Source organism: Scyliorhinus torazame, chromosome 9 (assembly GCF_047496885.1).
Source record: "Scyliorhinus torazame isolate Kashiwa2021f chromosome 9, sScyTor2.1, whole genome shotgun sequence".
Taxonomy (NCBI): Eukaryota; Metazoa; Chordata; class Chondrichthyes; order Carcharhiniformes; family Scyliorhinidae; genus Scyliorhinus; species Scyliorhinus torazame.
In genome coordinates, this window is record NC_092715.1 from 159,831,435 (window position 1) to 159,853,124 (window position 21,690).

Consider the following 21,690-nt stretch of genomic DNA (forward strand, 5'->3'; position numbering starts at 1 on the left):
TGTTACGTGATTGCCTTGCCGATTAAGATCACTTGTAAATAAGCAGCAGGTTTGTGAGTTTGTTCAGGATTGCCTTATTGTAAACAGGGCTGGTAATTGGCACAAGGAAGTATAACGGGAGACTATAGAGACTATGTTACGGATTGCATACCCCTCACATGCAAACACCGAGCTGAGTTATTACACCGTGGGATGCGGGTGCTCAGAGAGGCGGGAGCTCAGTCAGTGCGTTAGCTGGTGTGGCCCTGAAAATTTCAGCAGTGGGCTATTGTACAGGCAGGAGCAGCGGGGCTGAGTGCTTCCTGCGGTGTCTGGCCGGGCTGCACATCTGCACAGTCTGAGAGTCAACAAACCCCAAATCCCACACATCCCGTCGCTTCTCACACTCTTCACCTCTCTCTCTTATAGTTGTCGGTTTTTGTTGCCTCCCCCCCCCACCCCCCAACAAAAAAACCTCCTTCATCCCCTTTCGTGCGTCAGCCCCACGTCATGTGAAACAGCTTGCCGAATTGGATGCTAAAAAATCGAATAGTTTGGTGAGAAGGTGGTTTCAGAGAGGGAGGGAGGATTAAAGAAGATCGCACAAACACACACAGCCTCGCCAGTAGCAGCCAGTGGAGGCGAGTTAGTGGCGAGGGCTGACTGGCCACTGCAGCGGGAAGGATGCCCCACAGCCGAATGGCCGCACAGTGCCTCCACCTCTCCCAGAGCCTGGCATAGGGTTCGCTAGCGGCTTCTCTGCAGCATTGTCAACACTGGCATCGCTCCCTCTGAGACTGTATATAAATAGAGAGAGAGAGAGGGCTGTTTGACAGGGAATTACAAACTGGAGGCATCGTTTTAATATCGTTTATCTGTCCATGCTGCAGATTGCAGACAGGAAGACCGCACCGTTGTTGCTGCTCTCTGTCCCTCCACCACTGCTGCTGAGGGCTGCAGTCAGACACCGATTTGCGTCCTTGCTATTCTGGTTTTCTGGCGGGGAAATTGCGTCCGACCTGGAGTGAGGAGAGGCGAGCGGAGAATGGGCTCCTCGTACCCGAGGGGCTGGGGCGGCAGGCTGAGGGAGTCTCTGCTCTGCCTGCTGCTGGGCACGGTGCTGGGCATTGGCAGCCTGGCTGCCGCCTGCCCTTCCTCCTGCAGATGCAGCAGCGCCAGGATCACCTGCACGCAGCCCGGCATCGTGGCTTTCCCCGTCCTGTCCTCGGCAGCCGAGATGGAGAATATTACCGAAATGTGAGTACTGCAATGTTGTCCAATGGGACGGAGACACACACACACAGACACACACCTCGGAGGCTCATTCCCAACATTGAGAGCTGCGGCTATGTTGGCGAGCGAGTTCTCTTCAAATTAGCCCGGTAAAGGCCATCGCCCTGATCAGGAGCAGCTCCCACTGTGTCTGTCTCGCCTGTTGGGATGAGCCCTTAGCTCAAACACCGGGAGATAATCTCACTCCAGCACCCCCCCCCCCCCCCCCCCACACACTCCTTCAATGGGTGGGGGAATCCCTTTCGGAATCTAATCCACAAATTTAATCCAATCCCCCCCACCCCAGCCCAGCTAAAACATTTAAAAAAAATACATTTGGGATGTTTAAATCTGATTCCCAACCTCATTCATTTGGGATGCGGAAACATTCAGGCAAAAAAACCAAGAGTCGGAACATGGGACAACCGCCCAATAATTTTACTCCATCTTCTCGTTAGACTCAAATTAATTCATTCATTTAAAAGAAAGCGGATTATCGGCTGCATTTCTTTGCTGGTTAATTGGGACTGGAAAAATGTCGCACCCGGAACCCAGTAGAGAATCCCAGCAGGTGCCAGCAGCAATGTGCGGGTTTGGAGATGAATGTTTGATGCTGAGAGATCTCCGGGACTTGCAGCTCTTTCATTGCAATTCGGTTTGGATTATTTCACATTCGCTGGCCCCTTTTAAATTGTGACTTTCCCGTCATATGTTTCACCCGCCGATATTCCCTCTGTGTCATCAGGACTATATTCACCCGCCGATCCCTAATGTACTTGTTGCACTGAAACACATCCAAACTTTACATTGTGTTCGTTCCAAGTTTCATTTTCTGATGATCATTTGCGGAATTCTAATCATTCAACTTGTATCAAAGGCCCGCAGATCTCCCAAACAACCAACTCGCTGCTTTGAGCTCTGCCGACTTGGTTGGCATTAAGGGTAAACATCACCGTCGGGCAGTTGGTACCTTTCCCAAGCACTCAAAAAGTTTCCAGGGAAGGTTCTGTTGTTGTTTGTTTACTTGCTGAAATTGAAAGTTTTCCAAGTTGACTTCAGAATCTTCAAAACGGAATGGTTGCCACAGAAGCTGCTGACTGGAGGGAGTGATTCCATCATTCCCGCCTTCAGCCCGGGAACTGCACTCACACGTCAGAGACATACCTGGAGTGCCTGTGTTAGCATCCTCCAGACCTAGCCACAAACACACATCTGCACACATCTATCTATACACACATCTATCTACTCACATCTATCTACACACATCTGCACATGTCTACACACATCTGCACATGTCTACACACACCTGCACATGTCTACACACATCTGCACATGTCTACTTATATTTACACACATCTGCATACATTTTCATACAACTACACACATCTATATATCTGCATGCACCGACATACATCTGCATACATTTACATCTACACACACCTACATAATTTACATACATCTATACACATCTACATAAATCTACACAGATCTACATACAAACTACACACATCTACACATATCTGCACATATCCGCACACAAACTACACACATCTACACATATCTAAATACATCTACACATATCCACATACAACTATACACATCTACGTACAACTACACACATCTATATACAAACTACACACATCTACACATAGCCCCATACGAACTGCACACATCTACACATACCTACACACATCTATGCACATCCACATACAACTACACACATCTACATACAGCCACACACATCTGCATACAAACTACACACATCCACATACAGCTACACACATCTGCATACAAACTACACACATCTACACACATCCACATACAACTACACACAACTATACAAATATACATATCTACACACATCTGCATATAACTACATTCACCACACATATCTACACAACTCACTAAATCTACACACCTGCATATAACTATACACATCTACAGATATCTACACACATCTACACACATATATCTGCACACCCCCTTCAATAGCCCCATAACCCCCATTGAAATCCTCCAATCCACCTTCCTCCACCCTCTCTTCCTCCAAACACTTTCCCTCAACTCTCGCCCTCCAACCTCTCTCTCTACGATCTCTCCAATGTATCCCTCCGTACATTCTCTGTCCATCCTCTCTCTCTTTACACACTTCTTCCTTCACGCAGTATCCCGCCACACACATTTCCTCCACACTCTTTCTCCCTCCACACTCTCTCGCCACACCCCCCCACCATGCTCTCTCCCTCCACTCTCTCCCTCCAGTTTCTCTCCTTCAACTCTCCCTTGCTCCACAATATCTCTCCCTTCACTCTTCCTCTCCATCCACACACTCTCCATCCACACACTCTCCATCCACACACTCTCCCCTTCACAATCTCTCTCTCCCTTTCACCCTGTCTCTGTTCACTGACCCTCCACTGTCCCTCCACACAGTCTCTCTATGCTCTCTCCCCACCACACTCTCTTCCTTCACAATCTCTCTCTCTCCACCCTCTCTCTCCCTCTCCAACATCCCCTTGCACACTTTCCACTGCACTCTCCATCCATACATTCTCCACGCTCTCCCTCCATTTCTCTCCACACTCTCTATCTCCACTCTGTCCCTACACTCTCCTTCCCACCACCCTCAGTCCTTGCACTCACTATGTGGCTCAGTGGGGTCAGGGTATTGCTGAACTCCCCTGCCACCACTGCCTAGGTTCAGATGTCACATAGAGCTGACTCAGGGTCAGTCACTGAGCTCAGTTACTCTGCCCATGAACATTACTGTGAACAAATGAGCTCTGCCCTTGGTTCAGTTTCGAAATCTATTTATCCAATACCACACATTATGTGTAATACATCATTTTAACATTTGTTGCTACGAATGGGCGGGTGATTTACATATATGTTAATCGGAGGCTCCATTGATGAAAAATCCTTCAAACCCATTTGGGGCGAACTCTTCATCAAATAAAAACATTTGACTGGGTATCAAAATTCATATTCATGTCTCTATTTCTGGACAAACACTTTTGTAAGATACCAGTATCATCACAATCTTAGTTTACTCCATGCCTTCTACCAACAAGTATGAGAGCAGAAAGCAGCTAAACACTTTGGCTCCGAGAACTCCCTCCCTCTATTGACTATTTACAATGTGAACCCACTTCTCCCATTTAGTCTGCAGAGGAACATTTAACATTGGCAGATCTCTAAAGGTAATTAAATAAACTCCAGAATATTCATTCATCCTTGGAGTTTTACCATTCAATCTGCCCTAACCCTGCCACCCCAAGCCAGTATTCCCTCCCTCCTTTTCCCAGAAGTAGTTCCATGAAGAATCATATTACACCTATACCTGTAACATTGAATCCTGTCTCATTCAAATGTTTACGAGCTCCTTTCTGAAACAACAGGGAAAATGTCTGATTAGAAATGTAATTTTAATGCATAGTCATTAAGATTGTTGGAGGGAAACCTTTGTATTCAAGGATGTAAGGAGAGATATAAATCACGTTTAAATGAATTATGGCCCCACATGGCATTGTGTGGTGCAAAATGGCAAAGCTTTTCAATGTTCTTAATCTGCAAACAAAACATATTTTTTCATGGAGGAGGTGGTGACTTTTAAATTCTCTAAAATTATTAATTGAACATGCTGTAAACCAAATTTAAAATAGCATTATGAGTGACATAAAGTAGAATTCTGAAATATACTGAGAAATCAACAATATTACATATGTATGTGAAGAAGTGAGAAACAAATTAGATCAGCAAAGTATTAATTAGATCAGCAAAGTATTAATTCGGCAAAACACAGGACTGTTTATAACTATGTTTACATGTGCATAAAGTTAAGCAAAATTTGACATGACACTGGGTTAAGATGTGTCCATAAATCGTTCAGAACTTTGAAAATAATCACATACTGTAATTAAGGCATTGCTATAAATAGTATTTGGTAAATGTGAATGCTGCACTGATTGATTGTGCCACCTTTTGAGAAGATGTCGAAACAATTCCAGAACCAGGTTCAGCTAAAATTGCAAAATAATCAATGCTGCATGTGGTGTCCATGTTGAGCGTCTTGCAAGAGAAATAAAAATTTTCTTAGAAGAAGGCTGACAGTCAGGCAGAGGCAGTGGGTGGGTAACCGTTAATCGAAAGATGGGTGCTAAAAACCAACAGTCTACTGATAAAATAGTTGAATGGTTTTAACATATATTCATCCAAACGAATGGCCCCATAACTACTAATTGCATAATAATGACCAGTTACATTAAATCACACTCTCTCAACACCACAGGATTTTTATTTCAATTGAAACTATTCTGCCAAAGTTTAAAATGTTGCAATGAATCCATAAAAGCTAGGATGAAATCAATATCCCTAAAGTGCACTGGGGCTCTCTAATTCCAGATTGTTCCGCAAATGTTCAGTTCCAAAATTGGAGTATTTCTTTAAAGCAACATAGACATATAATATATATATATACATATAAAACAAATATATTGTACAAAGCAATACAAATATTACAGTATATATGTATTCCCCAAAATATCTTGTATATCTGAAAATTGTGGACATACATTAAGTTTTCCATTGTCTAATTTATCCTTTCTAGAACATTAGTTCATAGTTTTAAGTATACAAATACTCTACTTCATTCTTTTTGTTATTGATAGCTTTTCATGACCTTGAGCAACAAGGTTTAAATTATTAAAGAGGCAATGTGCTACATCTTCTGGTTAGAATTTGCTCAAGTTTCAGTTTAGGACACAGTGAGACAGGGAGTTTATTCTGTCCTCCATCCAACTAGACTTCACAAATTTACTGGGGGAAGACCGGTGAAGTTGGAAAAGTGCCAGTGTTAGCACATTTGTGCATTTGAAAGAGAATCAGAGAGATGCACGCAAAACATCAGGAAAAGCAAAGCAAGAGCATGTATGTACTTGTGGAGAGTGTGAGTGAGATAATGGCAGAATAATACATGGAATCAGAAACGTCACCTTAGGGGAAGAGGATAGAATGAGCAATGCAGTTAATGAAGCAGTAGAGTTAAATAAATTGACAGAGGGAGAAAATTGCAATCAAGGAGGATAGAGAGCAGAATTTATAAAGTGCAGAGAGAAAAATAGGATGGAGATAGTGAAAGAAAAATAAATAAAATAGATAATAAAGAGGCAATACTGATATACAGAAAAAAGTGTGGATGGAAATTTAATTTGAAACTAGAATAAAATGGAATGAAAATCGCTTATTGTCACAAGTAGACCTCAAATAAAGTTACTGTGAAAAGCCCCTAGTCGCCACATTCCGGCGCCTGTTCGGGGAGGCTGGTGCGGGAATTGAACAGTGCTGCTGGCCTGACTTGGTCTGCTTTAAAACCCAGCGACTTAGCCCAGTGTGCTAAACCAGCCTCAAGAAGGAGCTTTGTAAGCTAAAAGAAATTCTTAAGAAACGGCTGTTTATTGATATATGCTTCCAATAGATAGACATTGCTACAATAAACAACTATGAATTTACATTAAGAAAGGTTCGGTGGTTGCTGAAAATGTATAACTGTCCTCACACATAGCTGCTCTCCAACATTACAATGTGTTGAAAAATGTAATGTTTTGCTAGAGAGAGAGAAATGGGTGAGGAAAAGAAAGAACCATTGAAGCAACAGTGGACTAAATGGGATTGAAAGGGAAAGCAGAAATATTCAGAGAGATTCTGATGCTGTTATAATATCAAAAGTAAAAGAATCAAGGCAACTTCTGTAGGACAGAAATAGAGTGATAAAGAGATATTACACAAAATAAATTACACAAACACTCATGTGAGTAATGCTTCTATGCAGTGCAAACATTCAGGCAAGATAAAAATAAAGCAGCAGTGAAACCGAGAAAGAGGATAGATGTAAACATCAAAATATCATTAATAACATTAACACTAATGGTTTTCCTTACAGAATCCTAGCCATTACGTTACCTTGTTGCATTCGGTTAGATAAACAATGGGAAAGACTTGTAAAAGATTGTTTACATTTATTACAACTCAAGTGTCTACATATTATGACAAATGTAGCTGTATTTTAAATAAAATGTGTCCATACAATTCTGCTAACTTGTAGCAACAATAAGCCATGCAGGAAAAAAAAAGGTGGGGGTGGGGGGTGGGGGGGATGGAATAACAGCTGCAGGTTTTCTTATTTATTATATATATAATACATAAATGGAATAATTGCCTAAATAACTGGTTGTCCTGAAGTGCTTGAATGTATAGCCTAAAAAGAGATTTGTTGTATTCTGATTTGAAGCAGAAATAAGACACTCTCGCTTTAAAACATTTAATGAGCCTGTCCGATTACTCTGTCCCCAATCGCAGGATATTTTATAATTCAGTTGTGGCTATTCAAAGATTAACTGCTCTAATAGATAATTTTATTAATTTTGTTGCAATCTATCACCGCTGAAAATATAAGGGGGAGGGAGGACCGCAATGGGGTTCAATAATTCATCATATTAAAATAAATAAAGGCAACCCACACTTGTGCATCAACGGACAGTGCTGTGGAATGATAAGAAACAGCTACCGCTGCTTTCATAGTGAGATTTCCATCTCAACCTGGCGTCAAAAGGAAGGAACTTAACCAACAAGATTGTGGGAAATCGCAGAAAAATCTCCTCAACAGCCTCTTTGGGGATCCTTAGAGAATGAAATTAGTAGCACTTTGTGTGTAGACTATCATGGTAATAAACCTGGAGTTTGACTCAGAGAAACACTGCTCTCTGCACGAGTGTGAAATGGCTGTTTCCTGGTTTTGTAGTTTCCCCGAGTGTATGCTTTCCTCTGAGTATGAGAGTTCAACTGAGATCGGTTAAACCATTTTTCAACATCTTGGGACCCACAGCACAAGAAAAGGCCATTTGGCCCAACCTGGTTCTTAGTTTCAGTTAAAGTTAAATCCACAGAAAAAAGGAAAGCTATTAAAACAGATTTTAATTCTGATTTTGTAGATGAGATAAGAATTCATATACTTGGCTAAAGGACAGCGATAGAATTATTTTGCCAACCGTAAAATATTCATAAGATTCATAAAATTCATTGCCTTAGTTTTAGTTTTGTCGACTTTCTTTGTAAATATTGCAATTTCTGATCATCCTTTGGAGACTTCAATATATTTGTTTTACTGAACAGCCATCAAGTTTGCTAATGTAATTAGAGAAAATAATGATTGAACTGTGAAGTTAAGTAGAATTTTTAAAGTATATACTTTAAAGTTTAATCTGGTGTGTGGTGTGAAAATGCTGCCGGGCCTAGAACATAATGCACACGACTCATTTGAGACTAGAACATCATTGAATTTACAGTGCAGAAGGAGGCCACTCGGCCCATCGAGTCTGCACCGGCTCTTTGAAAGAGCACCAGAGAAAGCAGAAAGAGAAAGCAGGTTAATGGTAATATTTAAGAGATGAAAAGGAAATTTTCTATACCTGTTATGTTACAGTTACTGAAGTTAGGCTATGATGTTCAGCTGGTAGACAAGAGTTATACTGCAGCTTGACATTTGTCTGACTGACCTCATGTAGTTGTAACAACAGGGCTTTTTGCATGCATGCTTTGACATATATTGAGAGCTTTACTCAAGAGCTCATTGTTAATGCTACTGGAACACAGACATGATTTTTTTTCTATTAATATTTTTTTAAAATGACAACATGCATAAAGTTTCTGGGAGGTTCAAAGACCATCTAAGCACCTTTAAGATGTAACTTTGCATCAGATTGGAATTATACTGGAGATGATGTGAACTGGATGCAATGCAGGATAGTCTCTTGGATTTGACATGACATATATTACATTTGGAGTTCACATTCAGACTTGACACCTGACTCTTGAGTTCTGCTTATTGTGTCCATGAGCGGCTTCACATCAATCCAAAAACAGAGTTTAGCTGCAGTGCTAATTGCATTCAAATTATATGATGTATTGCAATTGAAAATAATTTTAATTAAATAATTAAATATTAGTTTATCTTTTATATTGTATTCATCATGGTTAGTCGGATGATACAATGTTTAATAGTTACATAATTTGTTTATTATCTAATGCATAGTATAGTGGAAGTACAAATATATATGTCAGTTCTTTCTACTTCTGTTGCCAAGGTGCAGTTGTGTTTGACCTTGTCTGTGTCTTGAAAGCCACGAAGTCCAATTGCAGTAATAGGTCAATTCTAGGTTAATTATTATTGCTGAGAGAAGTTTGCAGATTGATGGGTGCTTGTATTTCCCAACTCCAGATTAGAGCAAACCACTATACAATTACTGCCCTTCTTTCTATCATTTTAAATGCAGTGGATACAAAAAATTATACACACACAGATAGATGTGATGGTCAACTTGCATATATAATATTGCCATAAATCATGCTGACTACCGCCCAGGAATGACAAAGTCATAAGTAGGTTATGGTGAACCTCATGAGCAATGATTTGGTGCATGTCTCCAATATATATGTTCACTACATTTGTAACCAAGTAAATAGTTGAAGAGATGCTGTCTCACTTTATCTTTTTTTTTGTATTATGTTACTGGAAATATATATAATTATGGATGGTCAGGATCTACCAAATGAGGAAAAATATATGAGAAGGACTAACCAATTTAAAATCATTCAGCAGGCTATATTATTTACCTTTGGCAGAATAGATTTTGCACCTCTTACGAGAGGTATGAGGAACTTACACATGAGGCAGTGATCGTGACAAAATTGACTTAATTGGTTTTGGTTCCTTTTTTCTACCACGATGTGTAAGGAGTTGGCTAATTTGATACATTTGTTGTAACAATTAGTCAGGTTGTTAGGAGGTTACCAAAGGGAGACGCCAAACCATTGAATTAAAATTTTCAAACTTTGTGTGATTTATTCAACTCTATGTTTGAATATTGGCTGAGTTTAAAATTCAATGGGCCCCAGATACTGCATTGTAGCTATTTAACAGTTTGTCTTTTCCAAAACAAGAGTCTGTTTGGAAGATTGAAGGGTGGTCTTCAGGTTAGATAGCTTTCATACTTAGTGAGAAAAAAAAGAACCATAATGTAAGAAAATTACTTATAATATAGTTGAGCATAGCAGTTGTGAATGACTTTGTATGCATTATTATAATCTGAGCTAAACTTAACAAATATTGTAATATATACATATATATATATATATTCTGAATTTAAATTCCTAAGAAAGAAGAAAAGGTTGTACTTTTCTGCCAAATAAAGGAAGATCCCACAATGAGACAGAATATTAGCTGAGATTTAAATTAAGTCAAAAGGTATTGTTTGTTACCAGGACATGCTATGAATTTTATTTAACATTGTACTGGCAGGGGGAGCTAGACCCTATCTAGGACAGTAGTCCAAAACATGGCAACAAAAATTATGTAGAAGAAAAAAATAAAACCCAAAAGAGTAACTGAGCTGGATTCCTCAGTGCAGCATTTCCCAAACTGGGTTCTGAAGAAACCTGGGAATCTGTAGGAGCCAGCCATCCAGATGTTCCGTTAAGATCCAACCATTTAAAATTTGAAAACAACTGTCCTTCCAGCTTGTCCAATCAAAGGTGATTTTCACACTGCATTACCTTCTGATAGGTGCACTAGTCAGCCTATCAGCAGCCAATGAACTGAGAAGTCGGTCTCTGTTTGGACGAGCTGGAAATAGCAGCAATGTCATTATTGAAAGTCTCCACCAACGCCGAGAGTGAAGGCAGCTGGATGGCAGAGCCGGGCAGCAGTATGCGAGTAGGCCACAGCCATGGGATGGAAGGAAAAGTGGCTTTGGAGGACGGGAGGGGAAGCGGTCACAGAGGATGAAGGGGAAGCACCCACAAAGAACAGAAACAGATGCGACCTTGCTGGGTGGGAGGGGAAGCAGCCAAGGAGGGCGGGAGGGGAAGTGGCCAAGGAGGGTGGAGTGGAAGTGGCCAAGGAGAGTGGAGTGGAAATGGCCAAGGAGGGCGGGAGGGGAAGCGGCCAAGGAGGGCGGGAGGGGAAGCGGCCAAGGAGGGCGGGAGGGGAAGTGGCCAAAGAGGGTGGAGTGGGTGGCCAAGGAGGGCGGGAGGGGAAGCGGCCATGGAGGGTGGGTTGGGAAGTGGCCAAGGAGGGAGGGAGGGGAAGTGACCAAGGAGGGTGGGAGGGGAAGTGGCCAAGGAGGATGGGAGGGGAAGTGGCCAAGGAGGATGGGAGGGGAAGTGGCCAAGGAGGATGGGAGGGAAGTGGCCATGGAGGGTGGGAGGGGAAGCATCCAAGGAGGGCAGGAGGGGAAGTGGCCATGGAGGGCAGGAGGGGAAGTGGGCATGGAGGGTGGAGTGGAAGCGGCCATGGAGGGTGGGAGGGGAAGCATCCAAGGAGGGCGGCATGGGAAGTGGCCAAGGAGGGTGGGAGGGGAAGTGGCCAAGGAGGGTGGGAGGGGAAGTGGCCACTGTTGTTGATGAGGTTTTCTGAACCGTGATGAGAAAGACTCAAAGCTGTCCAGTAATAACAAAAGATTTATTGATTAACTAAAACAATAATTTTGTGCGTTCTTTACATTAATATTAATATCAGCAGCCAATTAACTGAGAAGTCGGTCTCTGTTTGGACGAGCTGGAAATAGCAGCAATGTCATTATTGAAAGTCTCCACCAACGCCGAGAGTGAAGGCAGCTGGATGGCAGAGCCGGGCAGCAGTATGCGAGTAGGCCACAGCCATGGGATGGAAGGAAAAGTGGCTTTGGAGGACGGGAGGGGAAGCGGTCACAGAGGATGAAGGGGAAGCACCCACAGAGAACAGAAACAGATGCGACCTTGCTGGGTGGGAAGGGAAGCAGCCAAGGAGGGCGGGAGGGGAAGTGGCCAAGGAGGGTGGGAGGGGAAGCGGCCAAGGAGGGCGGCAGGGGAAGTGGCCAAGGAGGGTGGAGTGGAAATGGCCAAGGAGGGTGGGAGGGGAAGCATCCAAGGAGGGCGGGAGGGGAAGTGGCCAAGGAGGGCGGGAGTGGAAGCGGCCAAGGAGTGTGGGAGGGGAATTGGCCAAGGAGGGCGGGAGGGGAAGTGGCCAAGGAGGGCGGCAGGGGAAGTGGCCAAGGAGGGTGGAGTGGAAATGGCCAAGGAGGGTGGGAGGGGAAGCATCCAAGGAGGGTGGGAGGGGAAGTGGCCAAGGAGGGCAGGAGTGGAAGCGGCCAAGGAGTGTGGGAGGGGAATTGGCCAAGGAGGGCGGGAGGGGAAGTGGCCAAGGAGGGCGGCAGGGGAAGTGGCCAAGGAGGGCGGGAGGGGAAGTAGCCAAGGAGGGTGGAGGGGAAGTGGCCAAGGAGGGTGGAGGGGAAGTGGCCGTGGAGGGTGGGAGGGGAAACATCCAAGGAGGGCAGGAGGGGAAGTGGCCATGGAGGGCAGGAGGGGAAGTGGCCATGGAGGGTGGAGTGGAAGCGGCCACGGAGGGTGGGAGGGGAAGCATCCAAGGAGGGTGGCAGGGGAAGTGGCCAAGGAGGGTGGAGGTGAAGTGGCCATGGAGCGTGGAGGGGAAGTGGCCAAGGAGGGTGGAGGTGAAGTGGCCATGGAGGGTGGAGGTGAAGTGGCCAAGGAGGGTGGAGGTGAAGTGGCCATGGAGGGGGGCAGGGGAAGTGGCCAAGGAGGGTGGAGGTGAAGTGGCCATGGAGGGTGGAGTGGAAGCGGCCAAGGAGGGTGGGAGTGGAAGTGGCCATGGAGGGCAGGAGGGGAAGTGGGCATGGCGGGTGGGAGGGGAAACAGCCAAAAAGGGCAGGAGGGCAAGCAGCCAAGGAGGGCAAGCAACCATCTGGGGGTGGGGGGGGGCGTGGGGGGGGGGGGGGGTGGGGTGGGGGGTAAGTGGCCATTGAGGGTGGGAGGAGTAGTGACCCTTGTCATGATATGCAGACACACACATAATGATATATAGAGAAGCAGCTAATGGACACAGAGAACAGGACATGACCAATAAACAGGCAGGACACTCAGGGGTGGGATCTGACTATAAAAGACACAAAGCACTCACACTCTGCCTCTTTCCACTGATGAACATCTAGAGATGTTGTTACAATCTCACACCTCCATCACGTGGCTAAGAGCTAGTCTGGTTCAGTCAGACAGAGTAACCACACTTAAGTTAGCAGAGAGTCGAACTCACAGAGAACTGTGCTAACTGTGCTATTAGTTCAATAAACCTGATTGAACTAACTTCAAGGTCTGGAGTATCTTTCTGATCTAAGCTGCATCCAGTTGCAGCCAGTGTTAGACCAGTGTACCTAACACGACAACCCTAAAGGGTGGGAGAGGAAGCGACCACTGAGGTTGGGACGGGACGCAGCCACGGAGGGTGGGAGGGATGTGGCCATGGAGGGCGGGAGGGGCATAAGCGTCATAAGGTAGGAAGGATGTGGCCATGGAGGGTGGGAGGGATGTGGCCATGGAGGGTGGGAGGGATGTGGCCATGGAGAGTGGGTTTGGAAGCAGCAACGGAGGGTGAATGACATAAGCCTTGGAGGCCAGGAGGGACACAAGTCTCTGAGGGTCAGAAGGATGCGGCCTTGGAGGGCGGGGGGCAGAAGGGCAGCGGATACAGAGGTGAGTGAGAGTGTCTATGAGAGAGAGGTGGGAGTGTATGTGAGAGAGAGCTGAAAGTATGTAAGAGAAAGAGAGGTGTTAGTGTGAGTGTGAATGTGTGTGTTTCTTTGTGTGTGAGGAAGTGTGTGTGTGTGTGAGAGAGAGAGAGTGTGTTCATGTGCATGAGAAAGAGAGTGTGTGTGCATGTATGTGAGTGAGTGTGTGTGTGCATATCTAAGAGAAAGAGTGTGTGTGCATGTCTGAGAGAGTGTGTGCATGCAAGAGTGTGACTATATGTGAGAGAGAGTGAGAGTGTGTGAGAGAGTATGTGTGTGTGAGAGAGAGTGTGTGTGAGAGAGTGTATGTCTGTGCATGAGTTGAGTGTATGCGTGAGAGACAGTGTGCGAGAGTGTAGTTGTGTGTGCATGAGAGAGTGAATATGTGTGAGAGAGTGTATGTGTGTGCATGTGTGTGAGAGAGTGTGTGTGAGTGTGTCTTTGTGTGTGAGAGTGCGTGAGAGAGAGTGTGTGCGAGACAGAGAGAGAGGTGTGTGTGTTTGTGTATGAGAGAGGTGTGTATGTGAGAGAGAGTGTATGTGTGTGTGAGAGAGTGTGTGAGACAGTGTGAGAGAGTAATAGTGTGAGAGAGAAAGTGTGTGTGAGAGAGAAAGTGTGTTTGTGTGTAAGAGAGTGTGTGAGAGAGAGTGTGTGTGAGAGAGTGCATGTGTGTGAGAGGGAGAATGTGTGCGTGAGACAGTGTGAGAGAGTAAGAATGTGTGAAAGAGAAAGTGTGTGTGAGAGCGAATGTGTGTGTGAGAGAGAAAGTGTATATGTTTGTGTGTGAGAGAGGTGTGTGCATGTGAGAGAGAGAGTGTGTGTGTTTGTGTGTGAGAGAGGTGTGTGTGTGTGAGAGAGAAAGTGTATATGTTTGTGTGTGAGAGAGGTGTGTGTATGTGAGAAAGTGTATATGTTTGTGTGTGAGAGAGGTGTGTGTATGTGAGAGAGAGAGTGTGTGTGTTTGTGTGTGAGAGAGTGTGTGTGTTTGTGTGTGAGAGAGGTGTGTGTATGTGAGAGAGAGAGTGTGTGTGTTTGTGTGTGAGAGAGGTGTGTGTATGTGAGAGAGAGAGTGTGTGTGTTTGTGTGTGAGTGAGGTGTGTGTCTGTGAGAGAGAGAGTGTGTGTGTCTGTGAGAGAGAGAGAGAGAGAATGAATGTGAGTGTGTGTTTGTTTGAGAATCCAGCTCTCCAGTAGAATTCTCAATATTAAACAAATTGGTGAACAAAAGGAGCAGCAGCTCTCCTCCAATATCTCAAACAGAGGGTAAGACTTATGGATTTGTTGAATAAGAAAACTTTTTAATTATAAATGTATCCATATAAGAAATAGAAAAGACTTTTATAAATGTGTTTTTGTATGTCTGTACCTATTGCGCAAAAATAATAAATTTTTTATGGTTTGACTCTTCAACATAATAAGAATGTTTCTCAGGAGTTTGTTTTATTACACTTCTGGCAGTATGTTATGTTAAACTACTGAATGTAATATATGTTACTCAATACTGTTGTTGATGAGGTTTTCTGAACTTTGATGAGAAAGACTCAAAGCTGTCCAGTAATAACAAAAGATTTATTGATTAACTAAAACAATAATTTTGTACGTTCTTTACATTAATATTAATATTAGCAATAAGGTTAACAAGATCTAAATACAGTAACTATGTTTATCTGCACTAACACTCTGAGCTAATCTACACTCCTGCTCTCTCGTCACAGTACATCCAATAGAGGCTGGGGAGCAGGATGAACTTGCTTTTATACCCCTGTTAGTACTGCCCTCTAGTGATCATCTGATTTGACTGATTACACATTAACCCCTTATGTACATGCACATACAGAGATCATTACATCCCCCTTTTATTTTTGTATTACATATTTTCTGTATGTTGTAAAGAAAATTGAACAAACATAATTGATGCAGTTTGCAAATGCATTACATAAAATCAGTGAGTTAATCAGTCCAATGGTCACAAGTTCAAACAATTGGGTTTGCGTCTTCTTCTAGTTGATCTCTGAAGTGGACAGGGAGTCACTGAAGTTTCAATGTCCTTCTGTTCACTGATAGATGGTTTAAAACGTTTTCGAGTGAGTGAATCATGTATTTGCAACATCGGAAAGACAGATTTAGGACGTTGAACCTTTAGTAAGTCTCACCGATTACGTCTAAACAGCACACTCTCTTCAGACTTTACAATATAGGAGCGTGGCACTCCTTGTCGTCTTACTGTTGTAGAGTTCGTTGTCTGACTTGGTCTTTTCTTGTGCTTGTGGTATTGATTCTGTCTGTCATCTGCCTTGAAAACTGGTTTGCTTGTTTGTTTTGGAGCAAATATGAATTTGTGGAACTCGTTGGCATGACATTTGTTTTATGTGACCAATGTCCATGTTATGTTTCTACTCTTGTCATTGTTTTGGACTGTGCTGTTACATTGTCCTTCATGTGCAGAGTTGTACCATGTTGTACAGGTTGTTGTTTCGTTGTTGTTGTTTTTGTTGTAGTTTACGTTGTTGTTTTTGTTGTGCTCAATGACTGTTCCTGGCGGATAATTTGAGTCATTCTCAAACTTCTCGGTATCAGTGTCCTTTGTGGTATCAGATGTTTCACTGAGCTTTCTGATTAGAGGTTTGTGTGAATGATCTTATGTTGCATTGATCTTGGTGACACCAATCATTTCTGGTTGATTTGCTTCATCTTTGATCTCTTGGTGCTCCTCTTCTGGAGTCAACGTCTTCAAGATTTCAGTTTCCTGTAGGTTGTCAAGAGTAGATGAGGTTTTAATTGATGCGGTCTCACTGGACTCATGAGTTGTTTTACTTTGATTGTTGAGTTCTTCTGTATAGTCGAGCTGAGATCTGTCAGTCTCGCTGTGATCATACACATCTTGTATGTTGATTGCGATCACATTGTGACTATTCTCACATCCAGTGGGTAGACTTTCATTGTCTTCTTGTAGTTGTTTTAATGAGCTGGTAGACTTTCATAGTGTTTATCATGCATGCGTGTTGCTCTGGAGTCTTTAATTGCTTTCATTCTGGAGTCTGTCAACGATCTCTCTGTGAAGTCTTCCAACACTTTCTCTGTGGAGTCTTTCATCGCTCTCTGTGGAGTTGTGCAGTGTTTTCTCTGTGGAGAAGATCAGCGCTCTCTCAACGGAGTCGGTCAGTACTTTCTGTGTGACGTTGTTTTCTTCTTGGCTATTTGACAGGTTGCTATCAACCAATGTATCAACGATCTGTCATTGCATCATGGTATTGGATTCATCTACCATGGGTAGAGTCGTGTTCAGCTTTTCAATCGTGTTGTTGATGCTGTGATTATCATATCCGAATAACTCAGCCATGTCTGAGCAGTATTCTTCAATAAACAAAGCATCTTCTTTAATTTTGGATTTGTTAATGTGCTCTTCATGTTGGCGACTGCAAACTGCCTGTTCCAGGGTGCTGCAAACGTTATTTTCAACTGTTTGTTGAAATTCAGGCAATGTTCTGCCTTTCGAGGTAAAAAATTTGGGTTTTGTAGCTTTAAAACTCTTATTTTTAATTTTCGGGCAGTTTCCCTTTAAGTGCATGTGGTCTGAGTCTTCAAACGTCATGCCGCTCGTGACGTCATGCGCAGCTTCTTGTGCATGCGCAGAACGGAGTTTTTCCGGTTTCCATCTATCCTGGATGTGCGCATGTGCATACTGCTCTCGCTCAAGATGGATGCCGATCAAAACGTGCATCTTCTTCACTTTCAACACTGCCTCTACCTCGTGGTGCGTTTTCACGCCGTTCTTTCTTTGGATAAATTCAAGGTACTGATTTTTTATTTGTTCATGTGATATGCACTTTTCTGTCACGGTTTTTAGAGTTAGACAATTTTTTTGTAAAAGTGATTCCTTTATACCTTCATCACATAGTCCATCAACTAATTGATCCCTGAGTATTGAGTCTCGAAAATCAGCAAAATTGCAGGTTTGTGCTTGTGACTTGAGGTCTGTAACAAAATTAGTGATTGGCTCTCCGTTTCTCTGGAACCGATTACGAAATTTAAATCTTTCCATGATCTCATTAGTCTGCATTTTGCAGTGTTCTTCAAATTTTGCAATTTTTATCACTTTAAATATGGTTTTGTCTTCATCTTCCAAGTAATTAAACGAGTTATAGATCTCTACAGCTTGCTGACCTACCGGGGACAGTAGCAGTGCTATTTTTCTTGCTTCAGGGGCTGTATTTAAATCATTAGCTTCCATCTATATTTGGAACTGCCGTTTAAACATTTTCCAGTTACTACTTAAGTTACCGGTAGTTTTCAGCTGCCGTGGAGCTTGAACGTGGTCCATCGAATAGGTTGGTCATCGAGGATCCGAATGCTGCGATGTCTTCCACAGTCAAACAGTCGGTACTTTTTTTTCTTTCTTTTTATCAAACCTAATCTAACAAGTACTGTTTTTTTAAAGCCAATTATTCTGGTACCATGTTTTATTACACTTCTGGTAGTATGTTATGTTATACTACTGAATGTAATATATGTTACTCAATACTGTTGTTGATGAGGTATTCTGAATCTTGATGTGAAAGACTTAAAGTCGTCCAGTAATAACAAAAGATTTATTGAGTAACTAAAACAATAATTTCCTGAGTTCTTTACTTTAATATTAATACTAGTAATAAGGTTAACAAGATCTAAATGCAGTAACTATGTTTATCTACACTAACACTCTGAGCTAATCTACACTCCTGCTCTCTCGTCACAGTACACCCAAAAGAGGTCGGGGAGCAGAATGAGCTTGCTTTTATACCGCTGTTAGGACTGCCCTCTAGTGATCATCTGATTCTACTGATTACACATTAATCATGTGTACATGCACATGCAGAGATCACCACAGAATTCTGTTAGTTCTCTTGGGAGGCCAAAAGGGTTCAGTGGCTGGAGAGGTTTGGGAAACTCTTAGTGTATCAATCCCCTGTAGAAGTAACAGACATTGGTCAGCATACCAATAAAATACACTGCCAGTGAATTCAGGGACTTGTTTTTGATAAAAGAAATTACTTTGGTTAAGCTATTCTGATAGGTTTAGTGTGATTGGTTGCCAACAAGTGAAATTGTAGATTTGGAAAGTTTCAGGTGAGTGAAGTGATTGACAGCTGTGACAACAAAATGTAACTTAGAGGATAACTTTCAGAAAAAGCCTCAAGAACTTTTTTCATTCCAGGATACAAAATTCCTTTTGTGAAATTAATACAGCTTAACTCAATTTTAGGAAGCATCAAAAATTCAATGATCTATATGATAGTCGTATGCACGGCATGATTTATATCTAATTGCTTGTGAGTAATAATTTCCAAATAGAAACACACATGAAAATCAAAAGGATTATATTTTGATTGTTATATGGAAATATGTCTGAGCATGGGCAATGTGTATATGATTATTGTTGTGACTTTTGATATGAGTGGTTTACATCAGTAAATGATTGAAGACAGAAGTTGATGGTTAGGATTGAGTAATACTGCTATAATTAAATTCAGGAAATTTAGATGACTTCATAAACCAGAGAAGCAAAATTTGAGTGATGTCCCACTGTTATCTGAATCCTGGGATTACTGTCCAACAGTCAGGAGTTTCCCCAGGTTGATTCCTTTTTATGAAGGTGCTGACTCAGGCTTGGTTGAAGTTCCACCTACTCAGCAACAACTCTGTATTTTATATTAATGACCACTCTTCATGTGTGAACCCAGGAATGGAGTGTCTTTTGTCCATGTTCATCTCATTTCCAGCCCATACCATTCCCATGCTGAACTGACCAGCCGCTCATCACTCTCTTTTCTTAAACGGCATCTCATTATAAACTGCTCAAATTCTATCCAAGGCCTCCTGACCTATCCCTGCTTTCTTTTCTGACCTCCATTGGCTTCTGACAACCAATGGCTTCTGACAACCAATGCCTCAAATTTAAAATGCTCATCCTTGTGTTTAGATCCTTCCATGGCTGTGCTCTTTCCTATCTTTGTTAACTTCTCTACAATTTCCAGAACTCTACATTCTTCCAGCTCTGACTCCTTGTATATTCCCCCCAAACGTCCCCACCAAAATGCTTGGAACTCCCTTCCTCACAGCACTGTGAGTGTACCCACACCAATGGACTGCAACAGTTTAAGAAGGCGGTTAAGCACAACCCTCTCAAGGGCCATTAGGGATGGAAAACAAATGCTGGTTTCACCAGTGATGCCCATATACCATGAAATAATTTTTTTAAATTGTCGGCATAATCACAAAAATGTACCTGCATTTCAAGGGCTGGCTGAGGACAACGAGGTCAATCCATTGTCTAACCTTCATCTTCTTTCCACTGTCCCAGCTACCTGCTGCAGGTGTATGCTAAAGGGAAGTTCGTGCAGCTATGAGTATTCCGACATTTACTAAACAGCAGCAAAGATCGGATCAGTGGGAATCCCACTCTGTGAAGCAAATGAGTCCTGATCCAAATTGGGACCACAGTGATGTCAGGGCAATTGGGGAAGTCCCACCCTGACTATCGCCTGACAGGAGAGAGGAAACGTAGCTCTATGTATGTACATGAGGCTACAATTTACACTGGGGAATGCAGATTTCCCAGTCAAGGTTGTTCTCATTTTGGATATTTGGCCTTCTCTAAATATTTCTTACTCTGGCATCTTTTTCATCACTGTGGAGTCCTCATTCGCACCTATCATGTTAGCACCCCGTTTCTTCAGTATGATCCTGGTGCAGAAATCTCCCCTCCCATCAATTTCCAATCAGGAATTCCATCCACTTGTTCATTTGATGGAAAATTCTTTCTCCCCACTGGAGGATCCTCCTTCTGCTGGGCCTTTGGTGTTAAATTTGCTCTCTCTGTCATTTCCTTCTTAGGAACGTCCTCTCCTACTCAGTAGCAAAATCCTTCCCATTCAGCGTGAGATTGTATATCTTTAGATACTTCCACCACAATGGATACTCAGCCCTGTTAACTACACACGACAGAGGAAAGAATTTCCAATCCTGTCAAATTTCTTTTCTGTCAAATTATTTTGGTTTTTATCATGTTGTTATTAAATTTCATTGAAGCATCATATATATTAGAGAGGCTTAATATCATCAACAGCAAAGCCTGAAGAACTCAGACTGAGATTTTTTCAATTAATACCACGTAGTTTTATCCCACTGCATGAAAATTCCCTGAAAACCACATTAAAGATATTGAATACTTATTTTCAGTGTCTATTATTTTAACAAAAACATTAATCCTTTTATTATTAATGTTCCAACACTAATGCTAATATATGAGACAGAGGAATGTGATGTAATGCATTAAGTATTTTTCTGTTAATAATACCGGAATTTCTAGGCTGATATGATTAAAAGCATGAACACTGCTGCAGCATAGGATAGTGTCTGCACTGCATTTGGCCATTCTGCAAAGGGGGCAACCAAACAGGTATTTGCACAGACAATGTCACAAACCTTTGAGAAAGTGCTTTAGGGAATATGGGAACATCTGGAATAACATTCTGAGAAAACCAGCTTGTGGGGGACCCTCTGTCTGACACACTGAGAACGTGGCTGGGTTACTATTAATAAAATATTTGCATTAAATATGCCTCAATGATTAAAATTCAATACAGTTAAAATTGGTGAAATGTCTTCACAATGAATGACAAAATTCAGATTCCTTATCGAGTTGGAAAACGGCAACAAAACATCCATCTCCAGGCCTTTGAAACAGAGTCTCTGTTAAATTATACTGCATGATAGTAATGTTTAAATGCTTAGCACAATCACCTAATTTTCCTATTTATCGTGAATAAGTTAACACCTTCATGAAGAAG

At 42.5% G+C, this 21,690-nt stretch overlaps 1 protein-coding gene across 3 annotated transcripts in view; it reads left to right on the forward strand.

The window, feature by feature from the left end:
- The first annotated feature begins 503 nt into the window (after window positions 1-503).
- Window positions 504-21,690, forward strand: part of ntrk2a (neurotrophic tyrosine kinase, receptor, type 2a) — a 358,867-nt gene continuing 337,680 nt past the window's right edge. For 2 of the 3 annotated variants that reach the window (XM_072516690.1, XM_072516692.1), the window contains exon 1: window positions 504-1,236. In XM_072516690.1, coding sequence (XP_072372791.1) covers window positions 1,025-1,236 — 212 coding nt within the window. In that variant the 5' untranslated portion in view covers window positions 504-1,024. The remainder of the gene's footprint in view (window positions 1,237-21,690) is intronic. The other variant, XM_072516693.1, reaches the window with a different exon arrangement.